Here is a 20268-nt window from a genome sequence, read left to right on the forward strand (position 1 = left end):
CTTCTTTGTGGTTTGGACTTCGTCCAGTAGAATTTAGTAGAATTTAAATGCAGTTTTATGCGCGCTGTTTCTCACCTACCAACGCCCCCCCTCCCCTCTCTCTCTCTCTCTCACACACACACCTCTCACTTGGTTAGCTCGTGCCTCTCGGTTGGAGCAGCAGCTCGTGCTCGGGCACCACCGCGAGCGCACTCACAGCTGAGCGGGCGCCGCGACATTCTTCCTCAAAACATTCCTCTTCCTCTCCGGTAGCTAGAAGGATGCTGAACAGGAGAGCTTCATCATCACAGTCATCAGCGTCAGCGCCATCATCATCATCACCGTCATCATCATCAGTAGGAGCAGAGGGAGAGAGGAGCTCTCCGGGGGTTTAAAAAGTTCAGGAGGATCCTGTTTATTAAGGGAGAACCGGAGGGGCTCGTGCCTGGCGTTTACCCGGGAGGAAAAGATAAAAACGCCGCTTGACACGGTCCAGCTCTTTTTGTGGACTCCGTGGATTTGTGGATGGATTTGTTGGTATATTGGATCACTAACGGAGCTTTCCTGAAAGAAATGAAACTCACCTCCGGTGTTTTGTCTTTAATTACTGGCGATGAGGGATTTATACTTTCTTTGAATTATTATTTAACCCATTCCAGGTATTAGACCGGACCGGTCCGTGTCGGGACTGATCCCCGACGGTCTTTGAAGGGAACTCCATGTGATTGTTGCAGCGGATTCCCGGTGCTTTGACAGATCATTCACGGATTTCTATATTTTTGTTTTCCTCAGCAACTTCTGTAACGGCTTTCTTTCTGACGGGCTTTAACGGTTTTAACGGATCCCGGGACAGTCCCGGATGGACTTGGCGGCGGGTGCCCGACGGTAATCTCAGCCTTTTTCCACCATATAGCTCGTAAAAGAAAGAAACGCAGGTATACGGCAGGTGTTCATTTATTTATTTATTTATTGGACCGTGAACGGAGATCTCCTCGCGTCAAAAGGCTGATAATCGACGCCCGGAAAGGTTTTACCGATCCCGAGGGATCGACCCCCGTCAGCATCCAACACGGGGATCGTTTCCAAACGGCGGAGGGGAGGGGAGGGGGGGAGAAGTTACCGGAGGAGCAGCTTGAAAGTCTCCAGTAACCATTAACGACTGGATAACCTTCATCATTAATTTCTGACTGATCTAATTAAAGGGAACGACTGATTTTCAGGTTATAAAAACAGGATTTTCACCTCCTTTTTCCGGCTCTGTTGCCCCTCAGATTGGCATTTATTAAATCAATGCATTCCCCGGATATCAATCAGTTTTAATCCAGTTTTAATCCATCAGCCACACGAGGCGGAAAGCGGGGATCGTTTAGACCTTGTAGACTACTCGAATGAATGATCTCCTCCACGGTGAAATAAACCCACATGCTGGCTGTAAATTATCCACTTAACCCCCTGAAGACAGGCAGTGAGAGGAACATAGACTGTAGTTGTGGAATTATTATCCCTATTAGACATAATTTCTAACCAGTAACATCTCACAGAACCAACAAACTTGGTGAAAATAAACAAAAAAATCTAACATGAATGGAATAATGCAAAACTATGATTTATTCTAATATAACCAAGCAGAAATGTTAGTAGATGGTGATAATTAATTGCAGATTGTATTTTGTGTTGACTTAATTTTAGTTTAGACTCCAAACCCGGCTCTTTTAATGTTCTGCAAGGTTTTCTTATCTCCAGCTCCATCAAAATATTAATCCCCTAAGACTTCCTAAAGGGCTTTATTTATGCTTTAGTGCAGCTCTGGAGGAGCTTTAACTCAGAACAAATTAACTTCAAAACCACCTGGGGACAATAAACCTGCAGCTTTATCTCACCTGCGCTAGTTTTAGAAGAGGTATGTAGCTAAACTGACAATTCCTGAAGTTCAGACTTCAGATTTCTATGATTCTTGCAGGGATTTTAAAGCAAAATCTGCAAGGAAATCCAGCTAAATTTAGCTTGTTTTTGTCTGCATGCAATGCTTTATTCCTACCTCTGTTTGGTCTGTGGAGGTTTAGAGTTTAGCTTAACCAGCTGATTTCCTGTGAAAGTGTGTGGATGGTACGCTCACTGTATAGCCACATCCTCAACAGCATGCCTCCTCCTCCCGCTCTTCTTCCTCTCCCTCTCTCCCCCGTACACTTGTAATCGAGCCATGCAGCATTGATTTTCTCCTCGCCGCTAAACCAAAATGCACACGACCATCTCATCCTTTCTGGTTTGTCAGTTTTGTTGCCTGAAATGTAAGAAGTGACGCGGTGTTGACTTTCCACCTGGAGTCGGAGCTGAAGGACGTTGATGACGGTGCAGCGACAGCAGCGAGGTCAGAGTTCAGGCTTCCTCAGATGTAACTGCTGGAGTTGGAGCAGCACAGTCTGAGAAGTGGAACCTTTAAAAGGATCCAAACAAACGACTCTGAACAAGTTTTCTTCTTCTTTTTAATCAGACTCTGGGCTTGTAGGTTGAGGGATATTTAGAGCTAAATGGGATTAAACGACAGCAGCCCCGGTGCCATGAGGAACGGTCGTGGCCTGTCGGACCAGTGGGCCGAGTCGGTGGTGGTTCGGCCTCGAACCACAGAGCGCCACATCACAGTGCACAAGCGTCTGGTACTGGGCTTTGCCCTGTCCATCCTCACCCTCATCATTGTCACCGCGGTCGCCGTGGTGCTCAGCATCCGCTTTGAAGACTGTGGCGAGCGAGATCGCACCGGAGCGACTGGGGAGATGGGTTCCAGAGGGTCTGGAAAGCTGAACGGGAGCAGAGGAGAGAGGATGGGGGAGAGAGGGGACGAGGAGGCTGTCCAGCCATGGAGAAACTCCCGGCTCCCGGGGTCGGTGAGGCCGCGGCATTACGACCTGCGGCTCGCCGTCTACATGGACAACTTCACCTTCTCTGGAGAGGTCAGCATTGAGCTGGAGTGCGTCAACGCCACCCGGTTCATCGTGCTGCACGCTGATCGCCTCGAGGTACGTTTCTATGAGTGGTTGTAGAGGAGGTAGAAACTAAATATTACCTGTTACATGTCAAGTATTAGAGGATAGGGTCAGACTGATGAGAAAATTGTCCAAAGTCAATTTTTACTGCAAATTTTTTAAGTTTTCCAACATTTGATTAACTCGCTAAAGTTTTGGATGAGAACTAAAAAAAGCATCCTTGAAAATTTTAATTTCTCCTTTTTTTTAAGCAGATAAAAACCTCAGAGATTAGAAATCTCTTTTCAGAAGGAACCTGGCTGAGAAGGCAGCACAACAGGTTTCTAGATAACTCATCTAACTCATATATGTATATAGATATATGGAAAATCTTCAAAGGATCAAGGAGAGGAGAAAGACAGGACCAGCACTGACAAGAATCACTTAACTTTACATTTTTTCTATCTGGTCTATGAAACAGTTTCTCTACCCCAGTGATGTGTAGTTGATTGTACCAGTAAATTGGAAATATTAAGCAGCAACTGTAAAATGAAACCCTACGTGATCCAGTTTGGTTGGAAAGTTTGGACTTGTCCCATTTTGTATCCACCTTTCTGCTTCTGTTAGAAGCTCATGATTAAAAGAGTCTAAATATTTAGTTTCACCAGAATTGTAGCAGAAAAAATAATGAAATCTAAGTTTTAGATCAGCTGTTAAACAACAACTCTGTTGCAGAAGGTTAAGAAACTTTCTCAAATCTGTTGATCTGCTTTTGTGTCATGGGAAATATTCTCTTTTTCGTATTTTCATTAATATGGCGCTTCAATAAACCACACGTGGTTGACCAAAGTGCTGCACAACAGCTGAAACACGGGACAGAAATAAGACACAAGACTCCACAACTAGTAGAAACACTAAAAACAGTAAGGATACAATATAATTTTAATAGACTGTAAAAGCCGTGTCAATCTAAAAGCCAATGAACAAGTGTGTTTTCAAATGAGATTTACAAACCGAGGGAGTTCGTCTTATGTGCAGTGGAAGCTTGTTCCAGAGCTTTAGGGCAACACAAGAAAAAGCTTGATTGCCTCTTATTTTCCTTTGTGATTTAGAAATCCGCAGCAACATCTGGCCAGCAGAGCGGTTTGAAGGAGAAGGTGCGTAGAGGTGCAGCAAGCTGAGCTATATGCAGGCGCAAGACCATTCAGAGACTTAAAAACAACGAAAAGAACTTTAAAATGAAGCCTAAAATAGAAAGGAAGGCAGTGCAATGAGGCTAACACCGGAGTGATGCACTCTTGTTTCTTTGTACCTGTTAAAGCTGCATTTGTACTAACTGGTTAATTCCTGTTAACAGAAAGTTGCTGTAATCCAACCAGGAGGTTAAAAAAGCATCAACTGGCTCCAAGTCACTCCTAGAAAGGAAGGGTTTAACCTTAGAGAGACGCCTGAAATACCACCCCAGCAGCATCTATTTTACGTTGAAGCTGGTGACAACAGACTTCACCAGTTTTTTATTTTAATCTAAAAATAACTGGAATTTGGACTCTTGGCATTTATAACATTCATTCCTTTTGAGACAGTTTCAGGAAGTTGCATCAGGAATGGTTTTGGTGTCGGACCTCGGCACACGACCGTCAGTCAGCAGATCAGAGCTCATCAACACACTTTTTCCACGGACTGAATATAAAGCAGGGTGATGCTTTTTGTTCGTTTCACCCAGAAAATATGATGAAGGGTTTCAGAATTACTGGATTCTTTCGTATTCCTCTTAAAACAAAAAGTCCATGGAAAAAAATGTCAACATAAGCTCACTGATATGCAGTCGGCTGGTGCTGGTAAATGTTGCCTAATTAAAGGAGAAGATGGAGCAACCTGGGTTAACGGTGTCGTTCTGCTAGCTTTATTCAGTTAAATCTGATTTCATGAAATTTCTTAAATCAGCTAAAAGAAGTCTGATTTTTGAGTATTAGGTTTGACAGTCAAGCTCATTGTGTTTGGGTTGGTGCTGAGAGCTTACTGCTGGCCATGTTTTTACTATTTTTTGTCCTCACAAAACATTAAAAAAACTGCAGGTTTCGTGTTGGGTAATGGTGGATCTTATAGTATTTGGCATCAGCATCAATCAGTTTATGGTTGAATGTCAGAGCTGAACTGAAAACATGACATTTACTGAGACAAATACACTAATATGAGATCCTGTTGAGGTGACTTGAAGCTCCTGCTTTCCCAGTGGTCTGCTTTGGTAGTCGTTTTTTCTACCACATAAGAATGTAAGGTCCATGAATGATGAAAGCAGGTTGAATTTTCCAAAATCCAAAGGAAGGAATCTTTAGTATCGTAAACATCGTCACTCCTTTGTCACCCTTTGTGATGGACAAGGAGTTCCTGTCCACCGTCATAGCAAGCAGAATGATGCTCTGAATGCCGTGTTGCTCCCAAGCCTTGCCAAAGGGATCTTAATGGATTAAAGCTCCCATTGACGCCTGATGAGGAAACAAAGGAAGTGGGAGAGTAAGAAGAAAGAGGAGAAAAGATACAACGGAAGGAAAACAGCAGCAACAACTGGACAGAAAAACCAGGCAAAACGTAAAGAAACGTAACAGAAAACATGCTGCTGCCTCTGTAGGAAAAACCTGACTTTAAGTCGCAAAATTGTTTAACACGGTTTGACCATTTAGATGTTTGTGTCTGTGGCTTTAATGTGTCAAAGAAAATATTACATAGAACTAAACATGTTGAGCAGAAACCTTTAATTTCTATATTTCACCTTTTTTCATGAATTGATGCCCTACGTCATCATACAAAAATGTCACACAAGAAAATAGCAGATCTATAAGTTCCACATATAGCAACACATTGTGAGCTTGTTGTTTGGTTATTTTCATCAATAATTACAAAATTAAAAGGAATGCTTTTAGACTTAGAAGGTTTCCCAATCAACAGCAAATACTTTCTGATCTACTTCGGGTTAAGCATCGCACAGATAAAGTGCTAACTGTGGAATCAATTACTCCAAAAAAGCAAAGAGCAACAACTTCCTTACTTTGGTAACTGTGGCTTTATTTCTGAGAATTTTCTGAAGTGCAATACTCCACCCTGAACATACACATGCCCAAAATATGAGCAGTGGATGAAGAACACATGCTCAACTTGACCTGGTCTGCCAGTGAAATTATGATGGATTATAGTTAAAATATGTCCATATATCGTTTCATCGCTTCCACCAAACCCCTTCGTCAATGCTGCCGCCATGATTCATCTATGACTGAATAAACTGCTTGTCTGTGTGCACGCTGCACGTCTGGTGGTGGGCGTGGCCAAGGTGCAGCAGCATTGCTGACTGACAGATTGCAATCACAATATGCAGAAATGTTGTTCATTTTTAATGTCGGACAATCAGCCCTTGAACATTTTCGTCTCGTCTCGTCAACGAAATCTAACAAATGTCTCATCATGTTTTCGTCATCACAGCTCGTCACCGTCTCCTTATTTTCATGAAAAAAAGGTTCGTCAATGAAATAAATTCGTTATCATCATCGTTGAAGAAAACAACACTGGCTGGACGTAAAGGTTTTTGAACAGTTCTAGTTTTTATGACTGTGAAACCACGTTGCAGTCCAGTGTTAATGTGGGCTTCTCGTTGCTATGTGATCCTCTTTAATCCCGATTAAAACTTATTTCCGTCACTTTGTGATGTTTTCCAACAATTTCAAAGAAACTTTTTCTAGGAATACTGCAGACCTATACAGTAAATTATTTCCTGTGAGGGTAGAATGTGCTCATTAAATTTAACGTACTATTATTATTTTTGTTTCTTGCATGAGAAAGTACTTGATTGACAATGATGAGGGGGGAGGAATATCCACATGAATCTTCTGTTAAATCTGGTGTAAATAGTCCATGTTTGCTGTACATTTCTCTGGGTGTGGTTATGGTGCAACACAAGCTGTCAGTCAGCTACAGACTTTATGCTCTACCAAACTACTTGGTTCCCGTTTCCTGAGTTCATAACATCGCATATCTCTGCCTGTTGAGGTAGAGTCTTTAATCTGGTCAAAATTCCTGGATCCAGAGGTCCGCTCTGTGTTGAAAACAACCCAAACAAAGGGAGTTTATTTCCAGATCTGGCCTCAGAGGTTTCTTTAACGAGGCTAATTAGCCGCCAAAGTTGCTGTTTCAGCCTAAATCCTGACATGAGCATGCGGTGGAAGAAACCCTCTGAGCAACAAGAGTTTTTTCATGCCGGTCATCTGGTCTAATGTGAGAGATGGATAAATCTGTTTAATTTAGGCAGAGGCCAATTAAACGCCCTACAGCCTCCTTTGCGTTTCTGTCTGAGCAAACTGTGAATTACGAGGTGTTGTTGGGCGGCAGGCAGGTCTCCTAAGGTATCCTCACAGTTAATGCATTATGAAAAGGAAAAATTGTCAAGACGTTGGAGCCCAGAAACCAAGAAGATGTGTAAAAATAGAAGCAGCTGGGAGAGAAGAGGAAAAGAAATGTGTGTTTTTCCTCATAGTTAGATCTTTTGTTTTTTTTTAAATAATCTAAAAAGGAAAAGACTCATTTCATAAAGAATATTGAACATTTCTGCAGACTATTTCGAAACGACTGCTCGTTTTTTGACTTATTTCAGGTCCTGTCATTGATAATGAACATGCAGAAGAGATTTTCCTCTAATTTATGCTTCCTTCAGTCCTTGTTCTCCTGTCCTGCAGCTCTGAGCGTTGGGTGTTCCAATCCCTTAAATCATGGAGGAGAAAGGAAGGCGAGGAGCTTAGAGCGAGGAATCTGCGCTGACATTTTAACACCGCTTCAATTTTAATGTTTTTATCGATCGGTCAGCTGATCTGAAAGGACCATAAAGGTGCATCCAGACTGCACGTAAGCAGCTTTACTACACTAATCTTGCCCGTATAATACAGCATTGTATGATTTTGATGGAAAATACAACCATGACAGCCTCACAGTAAAATAATTCAAACTGAGCCTAAAATATTCAAGCTACAGATTTCATTCAGAACGTTACAATTATAAGACCGTTAAACAAGTAGCCCTTTTTTGAGCCTGAGTGGAGACATTGTTCTATTTCTGTATAGTTTAATGCTCTGTAGGTGGTTTCTACTTCACATTTCAGTCATTGTTCAGGTCAGGCAGGTTTGGCTTTCAGCGTGTGTTACTTTTAAACAAAAATTCTTGCTTTAGTTTATTAAAAATGACTATTTCAGCAGCCTCTGACTACCTGGAGAACAATGATAGACCTTGATTTATGATCTCTGAATGAATGAGTTTCCAAACCTTTCAAAGAAACATTGGCTTCACTAACTCTGAGCTCGGACTCATCAGACTGGTAGCAAAGTAGACTGATCTAACACAACTTTTGACACCATGCAGTGAAATAAGGACAAGTCATGCCTTACCAGAAAAGCTGATAGGTTTTCTAAAATGCTATTAAACATTTGAAACATTAACCTTTATTTAACAGACAGAGCTACAAAGGGAGTACTAATCTTTGACCAACTTAATTGGATTTTAAAAGAAAGAATTTGAACACAGAGACCAAAGACAGAACAGTTTATAGACTATTCAATAATATGGCTCTGGAAGATTCTCCAATCATCAGATTAACTAGTGAGGGTGTCAGGATAGGTTATAAAAGCAGCATCCATTAAATCCTTAATCTTTCCAAGCAATGATGGGTCTTTTGGGCCACTTTGGTCCAAACTCGATCAGAGAATCATTAATAAGTTAAAAAAATTGGAAATTGGAAAAAAAAAATAAAACAAAAACTCTGGTCTTTCAGTATTTACAGAGCAGAAAATTGGGAAAAGATTCAGGTAGTCTGAGAAAATTAGAGTAGAAAGACCAAGGACAGAAACCACTGTTGAATGTTCAGGCCCTCAGCACTGCAGAAGGAATCATCATTGCACCATGATCAATGCAGAGACATGGACTGAGGAGGAACTTGGAGAACCATTTTCACTCAGCCTCTGTCCACCTCAGCATCCAGAAATGGAATCTGAAATTGGATGACACAAGGAGGAAGACATATACGAACTCTGAAGAAACAATTCAGAGTTCTCTGTACACCAGCTCATCTCAGGGCGCGTTCACACTGTCTGGTCCACTTTAAACAAACCCCGGTCCACTTCCACGGACAGTTTGGTTCGTTTGAAGCAGTGTGAATGCCCATTCGAACTCTGGTGCAGACCAAAAAAGTGAACTCTGGTTTGCTTGAAAACAAGGGGTCTTGGTTCCCTTGCAGGTGGCCCTTTGTGCAGTTTGCTTGCAGTGTGAAAGCAAACAGACCATCCAGTAAACCAAAGAGAGGAAGTGATGCAGAGCTTGTTGTAACGCAGCATGGTGGATATCTTCCTGCCTCTCCTGCTGCTCATATCGGACAGATTCTGGTAAGAACGGCATTAGGCTTTAACACCAAAGTAAAATCAATGCATAAACTTAGTGTTGCTCCATTGTTTACTTGTGGTGATCCCTGCTGAGTAGTAGTTGTAACTGCATGACGTTGTTCTGGTGGTTAAGTGCTGTGTGAAAGCAAAACAAACGGTGCAGTCCCACAGACTTACTTGAATGTACTCTGAGATGGACAGAAAGACGTGAACATGTGTTTTGTGGTTTTCAGCCGCTTTTGGGAAAACTGATGTCTGCTTATACCTTCCAAAGATGAAAAATATCATCTAGACTGTTATTAGAGAAAGCTGTGAGGGTATGGGGACATCCGTGTCCATGGAGGACTTCATATGTGTGAAGGTACCACTGATGCAGGGCTATGTTACTATCAAGGTGACATCGATTATTAGGAGGTCTGTGGTTGTTTCAGTGGGACGAAGTCAAACCTCATTCTGCACAATTTCAATGTCCTGCCTGTAGTTTACATCTGTTGGAAAGAATGGAAACACGACTCTATCCAACTTCTACGAAATGTGTTGGTATTCTTTATACTTGCATAAAGGACCAGTCAACAAGTGTTAGTTGTTGGTAAATGTTGGTTTTTCAAGTTGAAGTCATTTTTAGAAGCTTCGTTTGGTCTTGAGACTTCTGATGCTTTCACAGCTGTCAGTGAAACCTTTTAAACACATAAAATATTCAACCACTCTGCACAGAAGATATCCAGATTTTAATCATCTGACTTGGAAATACTTTCTAAAAGAGAGAAAATTTTCTGTTCTATTCTGTTAAAAATCTGTTGTGTTGTGGAAGTCACTTCATTACAGCAGAAGAAGTCGATACTTGGTCCACTTGATTCGGCATCAAAAGCAGCAAATAATATTTACTAGCTAGTAGGAGGATGCTGAGGATGGTCATCCAGAAAGTCTTCATATGGACTCCAAAGATATGTTTTTAAAAGTGACAATGCAGAGCACTCAAAATCCCAACTGGGATCAGTTCCAAACAAACTCCAGAACTAAAAATCCTTTTCTTATTCCCTTGATGGCATCTTGAAGCGTTGCACTTTTGTTTGCTGACTGATCCAAAGAAGAAAAAAAAAGGCCTGAAACACCTCCTTTTAATCCCCAACGTTTCCTCTTCACATCAGAAGGCTTTCTTTCCATATTGATCACTCCTTTCATTAGAGAAGGAGAACACACACACACACACACACACACACACACACACACACACACACACACACACACACACACACACACACACACACACACACAGGGCTTCGGACACACACTGTGTTTAATTGATGGAGGATCGCTGATGTGTGACAATGGAGAGACACAAAGGTTCCCCAACTGTTCCTACTGCTGCAGGCCATGTTCCCATCATGCCTTGCTGCTCAGACCACAGCTTGCTCAGTGCTGCGTGTACTGGGTTATGACTCACATTTAAGATTAAATGGTAATCAACTAACAGAACTGGGAGAGAGGGGCGGCACTAAATCCCGTTTACCACTGAGCTTTTGCCACATTCTGAAGTGCTTAAACCCATAAGTGCGTATTTTACCAAAGTACATTAGAGCCATATAATAGCAGCATTTCTACCTAAAAAAATGTTTCAAATTCTTGTAATGTGTGTCATTTGTGTGAAGTTTGGCTTCAAGCAGGGCAGGTGATGACTTATAGACCATACCTGAAGGACAGTCCTACGAACCTTCAGCACACCAAGTAGCATTGGCTGCTGTGCATGGAATGTATTTTGTTTTAAGGCTAATGGTGCTAAGAGACTGGCTCTCAAACACATGCTTGCTGTCCACTTTACTTATAAGAAAGTAACCAGTCTACAGCTTTGCCAACAGTTGTAGTAATAATATACAGACCAAGCCAACAGTAAGCCCTCAGCTATTTTCACACATTCTTGAAAATGACATGTCCAAAGTAAATTTAATTTTTCTCTGCATCTCCAAGGTTTTAATTAATTATCTTGGTACCAAAGTAACTTGGAGACTTTCATGGTTACTGTGTATGTAAAAACTGAGACATCTATGCTAATAGGGAGTGTAATTGAACATGGAGAACAAAAGCTTTGGCCGCCTAAATAGAATATCATGAATTTGTATTGAACAGTGTTTGTTGCATTTGCTTGTTGTTTTATGAAATTACTCGTGACATAAGCTGGTCTTGGACTCTTTGCTTGACATTTTTATTCCTCCCCAGGGGATTCGACACGTTGATGCTGTGTTGTGTTTGTCATTGAGAGAGGTCACTTTGATCATCTGTTAAACCAAAACATTTTTATCTACAACTCGTCAAAAGAACCCTCTATGTTAGTTTTGCAGAGTACCTCTTTATCCTCACATTTTGATGTGAAACTAATTCTCAGCTGCATATCATCAGCATTTCTGAAGGTGCCGATAAATAATATCTTTCTATAATTCTGGGTTATCATGTAGGAGGATCATCATAGTCAAGTCCAACTTTAAAACTTCTTTCTTGTCTTTTTTTTGTTATCTGGTTAAAGTATTGACCTCATTCACTCCTGAACTCCTGAATCACTTTAAAGACACACTACGTAACTTTTCAAACCTAAAACTCCATGTTCCTGACTTATTTGATGGCACAATGACATCCGTTATGTAGATTTCTGTAGCTGTTGCTGCCCATCAGTGTCTTGAGGCTGAAAAACTTCACAACTTTTTCTTCTGGGATGCTGCAGGATGCAGCAGCCGAGTTTCATTTCAGCAAACGGATATAAACAACCGGCTCTTTGGAACGTGCAGCGTGGCTGATTTAGCAAAGAAACATAAGAAGATGTTATTGGAGGAAAAGAAGGAGAGAAAGTGAAGGAACAAGAGATGAGACGAGTCAAAATTAGAAAAAACAAGTATTTTTTTTCTGGTACAGTACGGGTAGGATGCAGGATGGAGGCTGGATTAGCCGTTGGTTGGGGAAAATCTGTAAAGGTCCCATCGTGCATCGTTAAGGTGAGATGATATTAATTTTTGTTTCATGTTAGACATGGAATATTCTTGATTAAAGTGGAAAAAGAGAAAAAAAAAAAAATGTTACCATGGTAACCGCTGCTGCGGACCAGGATAACTGTCCATTATTCACGTCTCGTCTCAGAGAATGTCTGATGGGTCGAATGAGACTCCTGAAAGAACGTTCCTGCAGAATACACACACTCACATAATGCAATGAGATAATATTAAAAACAAATAACTATTTATTCATTGTTTATCAAACAAATGAAACCAAATATTGTGATAGTGAAACTTTATATATAAAAGGGTTTCAACATAGTCTATTTAAAGAAAAAAAAAAAAAAAGTAACTGCATTTACCAGTATTCACAGCCCCGTTTGAGAGACCTTTGCAGCAGCAGCAGATGGGGTTTTTATCCATTTTGGCTAAATTTATACATTTTGAAGAAGGATGTTTATTAAGCTCAGTGGTTTATAGCTCAGTGGGTCACTTGCACCTAACGTAGATCTAATAAATTAACTAAAATGTATTGTAACCATTATGTGGTCAGACTGTTAATTTAGTCACATGGTCACTTTAAATGTTTATCAGTAAAATGGAAAAACAAGATCAGGTTATGTATCTAAAACATTTAACATAGAATTTAAAGAACTTTAGAGGATCAAAAAACAATTAAAGCCGCAAGGGCATCCATCGGGTCCGAGCGTCCTGGACCCCGCCACCCGTCTCATACACCTTTTCCTAGCATGGTAGGTAACCTGTTAACATTGTACGTAACACGGTAAAACGTCCAGCTGAGAATCTGAAATGTTGATATATACCTAGTTAGCATTTTTTGCTAGCAATGCTAACATACTAGCTAACATGCTATGTTGCCATGACAACAGGTCTTGTAATGTGTTAAGGACCCGACAAGTATGAATCCTGTCTACTTTGGTGCAGTTCCCATGTATTCCTATGGAGATATGAGCAAACCGTGTTTCATGGCGAGAATGCATTTTTCCGTCGGTTGCCACGGTTACACGCCTTTTCCTATTAGAAAGATTTGAGGAGCGTTTGGTCCCTAACTTGTCAGGAAGCTTCCCACCAAGTTTGGAGTCAGTCGCATGAATCCCCTCAGACTAGTTCGTTCAAATACGATGTGTGTAAAGTGCAAAAAATGGCAAAAAAAAATGGCTGTACACGCCAAGATGGCGGGCACCCCGTTGCCATGGCAACATGTGTTCAATTGACTTTTTTGCTCGACTCGGGATGTTACATGTGTGTGCCGAGTTTCATCTTCATACGTCGAAGTAGACTTTCGGGGCCCCATTCATTTGGGCATTTTTTTGGTGTCTAGGTGGTGCTGTTGAACCAATTTTGCATTGAAGTGTATGCGGACCTTAGAATATTGCAATTTTTGCCGGGCTTGAGGTGTGTGCCAAATTTCACAACTTTTCATGGGTGTTTAGGGGGTCATATTTGGGGTCGAAGCTCTTAGAAGGAGGAGGAGAACAAACATTTCAGGAACAATAGGGTCCTTCCATACTTCGTATGGCTCGGACCCTAATTATTAATGCTGTGATCAATCCCAGCTAAAATACTGTCAGTGGGCTTGAACGTGGGTCCACCAAGCCTAAAGCCATCTCTCTACCCAAGGTTTGACCATGGAAGCTTACGTGGCCAACACATTTGGTCTGTCGGCATCTTTCTGCCATCCCACCGCTCTGCTATGGCTAAATAATGGCTGAATAATTGGTGAAAATGGTGAAAATTTGGTTGCATTCTTCAAACAGATCCATCAGCAGTGTTTGATCCTCTGGTGACAACTTCATCCATTCATTTGGGCTTGTTAGACATCCCAGATGTTTCACTAAGCGAGCCGATGCGAGTCCGTCTGGAACCAGTCTGGGTTAAATAAGGCTGAGCTGCACTGGTGAGGCGTAATTACGACGTGGAGCTAGTTTGACTTTTTCAGTCGAGTTTTGCTTTCTTGAGCAACTTTCGTGGAATTACCCCCTTGTTGGTCCAGGGCGGTGAGCTCCGACAGATACTTTAATGTTCACGTTCTAAAAGTATAACTCCTCCAAGCAACATGTTAGTTTAAATAAAAATGCAGATGCCAAAACATTCTGAACACATGAAGCAATCCTTCTATTTGAGCTAAAACTATGCCGGGTACTGAAAGTTTAACAAATAACAACATGACCTAATTCACTTTTATCTATGTGGTTTTCATAGACGACCACCTCATCTGGTATAAATGGAACATCCTGAATGCAGATGGAGAAATGGCTTTTCTTTTTGGATAAAATGTGCCTCCTTTCAGCCAAACTCTGAAACAAACCTGTTGTTTTGTGTCCCTTCCTCGTCTCCCTCCAGCAGAGGTTGGAGGACAGTGTTGATATGACTCATGCTCACAAAATCGGGAGCTGACCACAGGATGTGTCATTTTTTGCCGGGTGAAGTGGTTTAAAGTCCATGACAGCAGATGAAACTGACTGGCTGGTGGATTGATTTTGGTGAAATCTGGCTGGAATGATGATAGCTGACAGAACTGAGCCCAAACAGTGCAAATGGATTTAATGAGGAACTGCTTTCCCCCTCAAACACCCCATTCCCCCTCAGGATATGTATCATACTGGCTCATGTACAAACACTTTGTATTTGCTTGGCATTCAACAGATGATTAAATTTTGAAGGAAAGACCTTGTTTTTATTGCATCATTTCACACAAAAAAGGAGAGAAAAAACAGTAAAACATTGCAGAACAAGTGCAGACCTTTTGATATTATTTTTAAGTATGCACTCCTGGTACACCCACAGAGATGACCCACAGAGGTGCTTTCACTTACTGCAGCTGATTAGACCTCCTCTCAGGACTGCGTGGGCGCACAGAGTGCTTGACTGGCATATCTCTCATCCTGTTGCTTATATTGCACCTTCATGCTTTGATCATTTTCCTGGCTGCAGTGAGTTTGGTGACATTTTATTAAATTACCAGCAAATCCCTGTCCAACTTGAACCTGAGCTCGGGTCTAATCAGCCTGGGAAAGTGAAAGCACCTGCAGACCTTTTAATGAGTGAAGAGCTCTGTTCCTCTGTCAGTGTTACTTCTCTGCTCTCTCTGGCTTCTTTGTCTGGTCAGTTTGAGTTCAGATCCTCCCAGTGAAGACTGGATGAACCTGGGGAAACCAACACTCCAACCAACAGCAAATTACAAATATAGTAAAACAATCTGTTTTATTTCCATTTTCACCATTTGGTGAGCATTTGGCGCTTGTCATATCACCATGGCAACATGTCTAACATTAAGAAAAACAACTGGCTGTGAATCAGAGGTATCTTCCCCTGACAGACTGTAAATGAAATGGCTAAAAATGTGACGAGCAGGGCGACGCCTGGTCAGGTTTGTGTGGCGATGACTGTCTTAAACATCAGAGGGTGCCATTTGTTGCAGAAATAACAAATCAATGCAAAGGCTTGTCGTCCTAATAATGTCTGTAATGTTTCATCTTCAGGTGAAACACCAAACTGTTGAAATAAATCTGAATAGATGCGACCAGAGAATCCAGTCGTTAATTAAGTTGATATTTATTAATGTTGGGTGATGAAAAAATATGTTTTAATCATGATTAATCGCATGGTTCTTCTGACTAATTTTATCACAATGTTATGTGCAATTCAATAAAGATTTAAAACAAAAAACACTAAGCCCAAAACATACCGGAGGAAAACAATATCAACAATATCACACCTAACTGTTCTTATAAAGGATGAAATACTCATCCAGTTTGAGCCTTCTGTTCATCTTTTGCTTCCTTTAAGCCTGGTACACACATAAAAATTGTCGGGCTGTTTTTGTCATGATTTTGCCTCTTCCCGACCACTGACGGCAAACGTCTGATTATTGTGAGTCTTATAAGAGTTTTCTGTACAATTATCATTTGGTCTGAGGTGTGTTTCTAGCAGATTTGTCCCAATAATTGGCTCTGAAACGGATCATAGCCAAGAATCGGAAATATTGAACATGTTCAATATTTATTACCCGATCTCTGAGGAAAGCCGACAACTCTTAAATTGTGGCTGCGTGAATGGTGACGTAGGCCGGAATGTAGCCAATCAGAGAGCGAGCTGACTGGGGAACAAGGAAGTAAATAAAGTCTGTGTTCGGTCAGTTATTTTTGTTAACAATAGTCCCAAGACCACCATCATTCCCTGGTCCTTTCCTCTTCCATGCTGTGTGTTGTGTTTTCTGGTTGTTACTATGTTTCTTCTACGTTTTTGTTAGATGACGTGTGGTCACGTGAGATGTCCGGCTCGGAGGACTAGATTGTAGATGGATTGCAGGACAGCATCGTTATTTGTGTGTTGTTCTGTGATTAGATTATTGGAGCACACCACACACAATACGATCAAAACTGTTTAATGCCTGATTTTTTTATCTTCACGTGTGAGGTCTCGACCAGATAAAAAATTTCATAAGATTAAAAAAAATCCTTATGTGTGTACCAGGCTTTACGTGCATATTTAATTCAGCTGTCAGAGCTTGTGGATGCATTCCCAGTTGGAGCAAACACTGCAGTACCACCAGAAACCCCGGAGGGGGAGCAAAGAGGCTACTGCAATGTCTTTATATCTCTTTTGTAATAATCTTGTCCACTGTCACCACATTTTCTAATGCCTAAAACTGTATGTGCTCTGAAACGTGGTCTGAATTATGCAGTGCCCTCTAGTGGATGTATTGACTAACGACCATCCCAATGTAAAGAATCCACTGGTGTTTGATTACGTTTGACATGAACATATTTACTGAAGTTTGTAAACATCAATGAGGGTTGAAAAAGTCAAGGTATTACACCCCAATGCGTGCTAAGTGTTGTTAGCATGGACCTTTGTAGTTTTGTTAGCATTTTCCACCATGTACACTGAGAGAAAAATGGCTACCTCTGTGATTTCATCGTTTCACCGTTTAATGTGTTATGTTAACTGTAACACTCGATTCTGTTATTTCATTGCTTCGAGATCATGAAGCTTGTTTTCTAATGAACACAAGTTTATGTCTTGTTATCTTTAGAAATTTGCTTTTGGTTTCAGATAACCACTGACTGTAACTTATCGTGAGACAGAACTACTTTCTTGAGGTTGTGATATTATCAAGGTAATGTGGAAAGTGAGCAACTGACGCATAATTTCACTGGTAAGAATCTGTAACTAAGTGAAATGACTAGCCGACCTTCACCAGTTGGTTGCCATGGATGCAACATTTTAACAGTCATGTGCTTCTGAGATAAAAAAAAAAAAAAAAGATAAATTTTATATAATACCTCTAACCGTTTTTACATCTTTCTGTTTGTACATCATGGGACCCAAAGCTGGTCTTTTATGGTGCTTAAAAAATTCTCTGCTCTTATCTAAAAACTTGTATCAACTTTATTTTGGATTTATTGAGTTACAGAAATGCACAACACATTCCGCAATCGTGACTGAAAGAGGAATAAAGATGGTTGTTGCGTGATGGTAAATTGTTCATGAGAGGTCTCTGTATAGCCCAAAAACACTTGGATATCTGGTCTGATGAATCTGGTAATCAAACCGTGGCCGCCCGATTGGCAGATTTGCTGCTCTTCCTCCTGAGCGTCAGCCACCTGCACTGGTAGATCTGCTGCTGTGTTGGGGATCATTGTCCTGTTGCATGAAACTGTTTAAGCTAAACTTTATCTGTCAAACAGATGGACTCACATTTGACTCTAGATTAATTTTTTTACCGGGAGGAGTTCATGGTCCACTCAATGACTGCAAGGTGACCACGTCCTGTGTGCAAAGCAAGCCAAAATCATCAGTCCTCCACCACCGTGCCGAACAGCTGGTATGAGCTGTTTGTGTTAAAAGGCCACTTTCACCTGGCCTGACCAAAGAGCATTGTTCCAGATGACTGGAAGAGAGGAGGCTTTCTCCTGCAACCCCTCCAGAGAGGCAAAACTTGATCAGTGTTTTTCCAACTCCACAGTCTTGAACTTTATTATTTAACATGCTAACGAAGGCCCGGAAAGTTCCATCAGTTTGAGATGTGGTAAAGAACAGCTGATTTTATGTTTACATTCTACTGATTTATGTAATCATTTTAATTTTCATGTTTTACACATGAACGATTGCTACTTTATTTTCATAAATGCACAAAGAGTAGGTGCTCTAGAAACTACACAGTGCCTGACCCTCTAGCATGTTTCATGTCTGGCCCATGTATTTGAAACATGAAACATAATCACTTATTTACATTCTGATATGTAAAACGAGCTGAAACTTGTTCTTCTGTGGTCAGGTGATTTTATGTGCCATGCAGTGGGTCCAAATAAATGGGTACGACCTTGTATTCACTCAAGATTTTGTTGTTTTGTATGACCAAGCTAACCAATATCAGCCATCATCTTCCATTAAAAACTGATTATTTATGTTTCTATTTATGTCCCTCTACCTCCTCCTTTCAGGTGGACCGTATATCAGTTACAGCAGAGGGCGGTGCCGGCGGGCGTCCCACAAACAGGCCAGGGGGCGGAGTCATGCGCATCCATCGGCACTTTGCTTTCCTGGCCAACCAAATGTACGTGGTGGTGCTGCACCGCGAGCTGAAGCCGATGAGAGTCTACCGATTAAACATGAGCTTCGACGCCACCATCGAAGACGAGCTGCTCGGCTTCTTCAGGAGCTCGTACACCCTGCACAGAGAAAAACGGTACACACTCGTACACACACAAACACACTTGTGTTTCCTGCAGCAGCAGGTGGTTCGACCAGAAAAGGTCAGAGCCTCACACCCACGACATTGATTAACTCACACACCGCTTGCAGTGCAAATGTGTGTCCCAGCTATCATAACCTGTGCACACACACACCCACAGACACACACACACACACCTCACTCCTTTCTTACGAATTTGCCATAAGCCTCTGAGTTGTTTCCACATCAGTTTTTGTCCCTTCGGTGCTGGTGGGAAACTGTGTGTGTGCTGATCCAAAATTTATTACACGTGTGATTACATGTCTGTGTGAATTCCATGTTACCATGGTGACTGAGCATTTCACCAGCTTCTTTTCCACATATTAACAGTTATTCCTAATTGAGTGAAGCTATTACAATAACCACATAAGGACCAATCTGATTGGCCCCAAAAAATTAAATAAGGGGAAAAAAATACATTTCTCTGACATACTGGTGTATTACCTTATTACCTAGTTTCAGCATTAAGGTGTGACTGCACACCTGACTGTGAGGATTTCAATGAATATTTTATTGTAATCTGTAGCTGGAAAAGACCTGAACTAATCCTAAAGATTGGTATTAGATACCTGGCTCTATTTTATTGAGCGACCTCAGCTAAAATAAAGTTACTTCCTGCACTTCAGGCATATGGAAATATGGAGACATCTCCATGTTGGGATAGAGCTTGTTGCCTCTCTGTTTTACTGACTGAAATGTCATAGCAGGAGCAGAGAAGATGGTTTTTGTTTCTAAAAATCAGCTGCTGTGCACCAACAGTTTTCTACAGTAACTCAGAAGGGAAAAATCAAGCATGAACATGCTTTTTCCTCAAATAATGACGGAAGCCTTGATAAAAACTTTTTTTTTTTAAATCCAAAATTGGATGTAACTATGTTAGGTGTTGAACATTTTAAGTGGAAAACTGCAGTTTAAATGATGTAAATCTGTGGTTTCCACATTTCTTTAATATGTTCTACAAAACTGACCACTCACCAGGCAGAACAGTCCCCCATTTTACCTCCCCCACTTTTAACATCAGCATCGTGCTGTTGTCATAATTTCCTGCCTGTTTGATCAGATATAGTGACAGTGGAGGCCGTTGGAGACCAGTGAACTCATTGTCATGTTCTAGAAAGCAGGTGGAGATGATCTGAGCTTTGTGACATGGTGCATTATCCTGCTGGAAGTAGCATCAGAAG

General features: G+C 41.2%; 1 protein-coding gene across 1 annotated transcript in view; it reads left to right on the forward strand.

The window, feature by feature from the left end:
• The first annotated feature begins 206 nt into the window (after positions 1-206).
• Positions 207-20268, forward strand: part of LOC121634490 (thyrotropin-releasing hormone-degrading ectoenzyme-like) — a 290942-nt gene continuing 270880 nt past the window's right edge. Inside the window, exons 1-2 of the mRNA XM_041977162.1 lie at positions 207-2993; positions 18798-19042. Coding sequence (XP_041833096.1) covers positions 2508-2993; positions 18798-19042 — 731 coding nt within the window. The 5' untranslated portion in view covers positions 207-2507. The remainder of the gene's footprint in view (positions 2994-18797; positions 19043-20268) is intronic.

Source organism: Melanotaenia boesemani, chromosome 23 (genome assembly GCF_017639745.1).
Source record: "Melanotaenia boesemani isolate fMelBoe1 chromosome 23, fMelBoe1.pri, whole genome shotgun sequence".
In the NCBI taxonomy this organism is placed as follows: domain Eukaryota; kingdom Metazoa; phylum Chordata; class Actinopteri; order Atheriniformes; family Melanotaeniidae; genus Melanotaenia; species Melanotaenia boesemani.